The sequence below is a fragment of the Didymella exigua genome, assembly GCF_010094145.1.
Source record: "Didymella exigua CBS 183.55 unplaced genomic scaffold M421scaffold_1, whole genome shotgun sequence".
NCBI classification, from domain to species: domain Eukaryota; kingdom Fungi; phylum Ascomycota; class Dothideomycetes; order Pleosporales; family Didymellaceae; genus Didymella; species Didymella exigua.
In genome coordinates, this window is record NW_022984775.1 from 1,634,776 (window position 1) to 1,640,619 (window position 5,844).

At 47.1% G+C, this 5,844-nt stretch overlaps 3 protein-coding genes across 3 annotated transcripts; all 3 read left to right on the forward strand.

Annotated features, from left to right (window-relative positions):
- The first annotated feature begins 1,957 nt into the window (after positions 1-1,957).
- Positions 1,958-5,036, forward strand: M421DRAFT_121288 (uncharacterized protein). Its single transcript, XM_033587301.1, has 9 exons — positions 1,958-2,167; positions 2,292-2,792; positions 2,847-3,053; positions 3,109-3,130; positions 3,184-3,427; positions 3,487-3,501; positions 3,562-3,768; positions 3,943-4,358; positions 4,558-5,036. Exons 1-9 carry the CDS (start codon positions 2,095-2,097, stop codon positions 4,799-4,801), a joined length of 1,929 nt encoding a protein of 642 aa, XP_033454703.1. The 5' UTR covers positions 1,958-2,094; the 3' UTR covers positions 4,802-5,036.
- M421DRAFT_51002 (uncharacterized protein) lies at positions 4,915-5,259 on the forward strand (the record flags this gene model as incomplete). Its single annotated transcript, XM_033594885.1, has 1 exon — positions 4,915-5,259. The coding sequence occupies one exon, from the start codon at positions 4,915-4,917 to the stop codon at positions 5,257-5,259; it is 345 nt and encodes a 114-aa protein (XP_033454704.1).
- Positions 5,260-5,271: 12 nt separating this feature from the next.
- On the forward strand, positions 5,272-5,451 carry M421DRAFT_50600 (uncharacterized protein; the record flags this gene model as incomplete). Its single annotated transcript, XM_033594844.1, has 1 exon — positions 5,272-5,451. One exon carries the CDS (start codon positions 5,272-5,274, stop codon positions 5,449-5,451), a length of 180 nt encoding a protein of 59 aa, XP_033454705.1.
- Between the last annotated feature and the right edge of the window lie 393 nt (positions 5,452-5,844).

Here is a 5,844-nt window from a genome sequence, read left to right on the forward strand (position 1 = left end):
GGAGCGCCCCCACTGGGGAAATGGCTGCTTAGAGGGGGAGCCTGATGATTCAGGACCCTCTGGAGCTGTTCTGTGGCGCGGTTGTTAAGGTGTTGAGGAGACTCAGGGTCTGGGGACCCTGTGTGCTGGGAGGTAGGAGAGGCAGGGGAAGCAGAAAACTCTGCCATCCTCGCAACGCGCCCCTTTGCGCGTCGCGCGAAGGGCGAGAGGGGGGTTAGACGTGTCCTCAGAGTCGCTGCAGTAGGCCTAGTTAGTTTGCCACGATTTTTGGGGCCTCTATAAAGGGGACCCAAAAATCAGAAAGTTGGTGTTGTGGGTTGGGTTAAATAGGTATGACACCAGTTGCCTAAAAGGACCTACAGATCATCTCCTGGGTAAACGTGCTAACCCAGACCTTTTAGAACAGGTAGAAGAAGTCGCCTTTCTTGATTACTGACAGCCCTTAGCTATCGTGAAGGTGTATTGTAAGCTCCTTTGAGTATGCTGTTGACAGTGGCTTCAAAATCACCACATCAAGTGGCTGAAGCGTGTGGGTTGTGTGAGGAGGGAAAGCAGCCAGGAGTATCTTGTTCTAATTACAGTAGTTAATAAACTCTATAGTAAGGTGTGACCTGTGGCTGTCAAGGATCAGAAGGCGATACTTTCTCTGTGATTTCTCCTTAGTATAGTGATCAAAGACCTGTTGTAACCAGGCAAGGCCTGTTTTGTTGTTTGTCCAGCCTGTGGGCGTAGGAGTGACGTGTGCAGTGTGCTCTCCTGACTAAATTTGCTCTACCCAGCCTAATTGTATTGTACTGTTGGCTGACTCGTATATAAGTCCTGGCGGCAATGCTGATCCATCACCACACACACAGGCTATTAACATAATCCACGCACAATTGCCATCTTGAAGTGATGTCTCAACCTCCCCCTTGTCCCACATACGTTGGCTGAACACGTATTTAGTCCCAGTGGTGACTCTAATCATGAAGTCCTTCTTATCTATCTTGTATGTATGCTCAGCGTCAACGTGGGTCCATACCCATTAAGTAGTGAGAGGTAAGACAGTTGGAGTACTTTTTGATAAAGCGGGTACCCCAGCTCTCGCTCACTGGCTCTTGGGCTACTGTTGAGGCGAAGTTTGCAATCATCTCTCGCGTAGGAGGTAAGTGACAAGCAGTAAGTTCCTCTTTATACTTCACAATCTCCTCCTTTTGTTGTGGGGTGAGCTTTTGCTGTGTTACTGCCTGGTCCTGCTGTGATCGCGTCTGGGCTCAGTATCTGCGCGTCAAAGTTAAGCGTACAACACCATGCTTTTCTACAATTTCGGACCACTGGATTGTATCACAGGGTATTCGAGTCTACCTCTGCAAGGGCTTCGTTTATTGGCATCATGGCGTTGAGTTATGGGGTTGTGAGTATTGTTGACTGTAGAGAGACGCGCGCATCGCGCAAATCCGCGCATCCCTTTCTCACGTTCCTGGCCCTTTCTCTCATGCCATCTCCTATTGGCCTATGTTCCGCATCCGCTGCTCCGGATCCCACCGCGCCTGCACCGAAGACGCGGCCCTCTCCAATAAATATGGGGTGCTTGGCCGCATCGGCCCGAAAGACCTGCTTACCTCGGACCCAGAGCTTGTTCGTCGCATGTCCTCGGCTAGATCTATCTATAGTCGCGCAGTAATAGAAAGAAGGCAAAGAAGCAAGTGCAGGTTAATTGGGGTAAACTAACTGAACAACACTGTAGAAGTTATAGTAAGATAGTGCACAACGCCCGTAGGGTAAATTATAGTATAGTAGTTAGTGTTAAAACTTCGAGAAGAATCTGCCTAGTAATTCTGCAGATACACATCCCTGCGTAGGGATTAATTTTAGATAGGTAAGTGCGTAGAAGCCCTATGTGCACAGGAAGTATATAGGCCAGCTTAGCCCACGTTAGACACAGGTACTAGGTAGCGTGCACCTTAGCTTGTGTTAAGGCGATACTTAAGACCTACAGTAGTGTCCCCGGAAGGCTGCGGAAGAATCGCCAAGCCTAGCAACCATTTGTTGAACCATTTCAAGGTCTATTTAAGACTTCGGCTCGCTTCATTAGTTTGGCTCTATGATGCGATTATGAAGTCAGGAGTGCGAAATTACAAACGCCGACCTGGCGCTTGCGAGGTATGCAAGAACCGCAAACTAAAATGTACGTCGTGATTCAGGCTAACCACTAGTCCAACTCTATTTTCTGTTCCGTGCTAAAAAACAACACTAGGTGATGGAGGCGAGCCAAGATGCAACAACTGTCAGGCAAGTTCTGACCCCTACAGCCTACATCAGGTCTCTAACTTACCTACCGGCCAACGGCAGTACCTGCAATTATCCCCCCAGGAAGAAACGTGGAAGGCCCAATAAGTATGGATATAGCCTATTGGAAGCTGCGGCTTATGAGCAAACCAAATCTCAAGGTCGAGATTCAACATCAATCGCTGCGGGATCTTCAACGGCCTATGAAGATCCGAGGATGCCGTCTAGCCAAGCAGAAAGCCAGAGGAGCGACCAGGAAGTGATTTGGCCATCCCCTATTACGTTTGAGCTGGACGCATTAACGAGCTCTAATTCCGCAGGGTCGCTTCAATTTGACAGCTTTGGTATTCCTGACTCGCTGCTGCACGAGGATAGCCAAGAGGGCAACACGCTTGATCTCTATGATGCCTCTGAGGTCATGTTCGAAAATGTGAGCATAACGCCATTCTCCGTTATTCCGTCCGAACTTCGCAGTATACAGGACAAGTCAGAATTACACCGTCGAGTTACAGAACTCTACCAGGGCAAGTGGAGGCAATCCTTTGGCCTGTATCTTACCCCTCTGACGTGCCCGACAGACTTCGATGTGGTCGACTTTTCTGGAGCAACAATCATATCACGTATCAACACCTTTAACTCGGCGCAAGATCTAACGTTTGAGCCAATGGAGAAAGGCATCCAAGACGTCATTTCTCAAATCAACTTCATATCCAGCAACTGTCGCATGAATGACGCAAGAAAGGAGCATGAAGATCGCTCAAGTCTACTTCAATCATGTCTTATGAGTAAGTCCTGAAAATGAGTTTTGTCTGTGGCCATTCAACTGACAGTAGACTCTAGCCTTTCTCAAACATGCATACATGTAAGCTCACAGAGGGCCCCGGCAAAAACCAAGTGCTAAATCATTGACCTTAGGGGAGCAAAATTCGTCGATCGAGACACTCTCTTTCGTCTATTCGATGATGTAGTAATTAGCAAAACAGACGATGCCGCCTCTATTGCCTTGGTGTATGCAGCAATTGCAAACGGAGCCAAACAAGAACGTGTGCGGGACTCAAACAAGAGCACCGATCCAACGCTTGCTCCACGGTATTTCGACATGGCTATAAAAATGTTCGAGCAGCAGTTAGGAGGAAAGTATTCGATCACTACATTCAAGGTAATATAAGCTCAAGCAAAATCCGCAGGAATTGTCAAGGCTAACAAAACCCATCTCAGGCTGCCCTTACTCTAGTAAGCTATCAGATTAGGATTGTCTCCTTAGAATCTTCTTATACTAAAATTCAACCCCAGCTCATCTATGCAGTACAGTGGGCTCCGGAAGAGGTTCCAAGATATTTGACAGAGTGTACAGCCCATGCCCAGGCTCTCCGACTGAACAGTCGGCGCGCACTTAGCGTACTGTGCCGAGATTCCCAACAAGAAATGGGGCTCACACAAGGCTTCTGGCTCCTTTACATAATTGAAAAGCGCCATAGTATGTGGACGGGCCAATTCTCGGTACGTCTTCCAACCAAAATTATTAATAATCAAGTAGATCAGCATACTTAGGACCTGTTTTAGGTTAGCAAATTCTTCATTAGGAATGAGTTATACCTAGATAAGAATCCAGTATGCCGATCTACCTGATTGTTACCTGAGATGCAACGCAACTAATGCAGAGATCTCGAACAGATACTCCCTGAAAGTCACATCGACCACATTCTTCCCAGCCAGGACAATTCCTCAGGTATTCAGAACATCGATATGATCACACAATGTCTCTTTGCACGCCTGTCCTCGCACGCAATGCAGAAACTGCATGGCAGGGAGGCGCGCAATACACTAAAAACGGGTGAAATAGACGAATGCGTGCGGCTCGTTCGGGCCTGGAAAGCCTCGACCATTACAGAATGTCACATTACTGCACTCGGCAAGCTCTCAACGAGCATTCAGTCGTTTGAGTTGCTGCTTTGCATCTACGCACAAGAGCTACTGCAGCCCGCTCATGCCACTCGGTTTGAGAATGCGCTGTTCTCCATTCTCAACGAGGCGCAGGACGTTTTGAGACTGCTAAATGATATCGACAACGTTGCCATGGCGGCTAACTGGTATGGATTTTGCGGCACACCAACGCTTTCCTATATCTCTCTGCCCTCCTTTCATATCCCCATCCCTCCCTCGCATTTTAATTCGGCAGCGCTCTAACTCTGTGTGTCTTTCTCTGTGTCCGTGTGAAAATTTCCAAAGTGGAAAAGCCTCCAAGTAATTCTCAAAGAAGTTGATTGTTTACTTTTTAACAAATCCCAGGGACATTGTAAGAACGACCATATTAGCATTCTGCACTTCGGCCAGTCTATTGAGAATGGTGCCAGACCGATCAAATCTCCTTCGATACATGGGCTCCGCACTTGGTTATTTTGCTCGGGTGCCTTTAACTGCTAGCATTCCATTTGAAAAGTTCCATCGCGTTATGGCTGAGGCCTTTCAGCTAAGCAGTGAATTAAGGGAGGAGACGGGATGTAACACGGGTTCTATAATTTACCAAAGGTAGCTAGTCTTAGGTTAACGTACCTACCCGTGTCCGTGCGCGCAACGCCCGGAGTCGCGCAACGCCCGATCACCATAAACAGCACCCACACTTCAACGCGTAATTACTCAACAGCCATGGCACCTATTAATAATGCGCTTACAGCAATCGAAGCGCTAGACCCAGGAGAGAAACTTGTGTATCAGGAAATTGCCAATCAACATGGCGTTGATCGCTCAACTTTGGCGCGGAGACACAAGGGCGTTCAGGCACCTCAGGAAGCCAAAGACTCCAACCAGCAGAAGCTCACCCAACAACAAGAGGAGGAGCTTGTAAAGTATATAGAGGAGCTAACTGCTCGTCATATACCTCCTACAAGAGAGATGATCGCCAATTTCGCGTCAGCAGTCGCCCAGGAGCCAGTGAGCGAGAGCTGGGTTACGCGCTTCATCAACAAGTACTCCATCCATCTTATCTCTTAATACTCAACGGGTATGGACGCTGATCGCCACAACGCCGATTCCTACGCAAAGTATGAGCTTTACTTCAACTTGCTACAGCAGAAGATCGCTCAGTATAAGGTTAACGTAGATTATCACCGAGCCGGCCATATCACCAAACCGGCCACTTTCTCTTGGCACAACCACCTTTTACCCCAACATAACATGCCTTAACAACAACAACTTTAGAATACTACTAGAGAAGGCAAAGTTATCCTTGCTATCTAGGCGTTCTATGCTAGCTAATTTCGCAGTATCTACTGCGCTGCTAGAGCGTTAAATATACCTTATTAGTAGGTCTCTAATTGCCTTTGCAATATTACATTTTAACTAGATATACAAGCTAATTACTAGAAACTTACTATACTAGAGGAGCAGACAATTGTCTAGTATATACTTAACCTTAATTATAAGGATTTGTGCCCTAGCTATATAAGGTAGCAGATATAGCTAATAAGATACTTGGTGTGCGTAGTGAAGAGCCTGTTAGTAAGCTATAGGCTAGCAGGCTTGTAACACGTTTAGACAAGCTTAAAATAGCCTTTATTTAAGCTAAGGATAGACAGA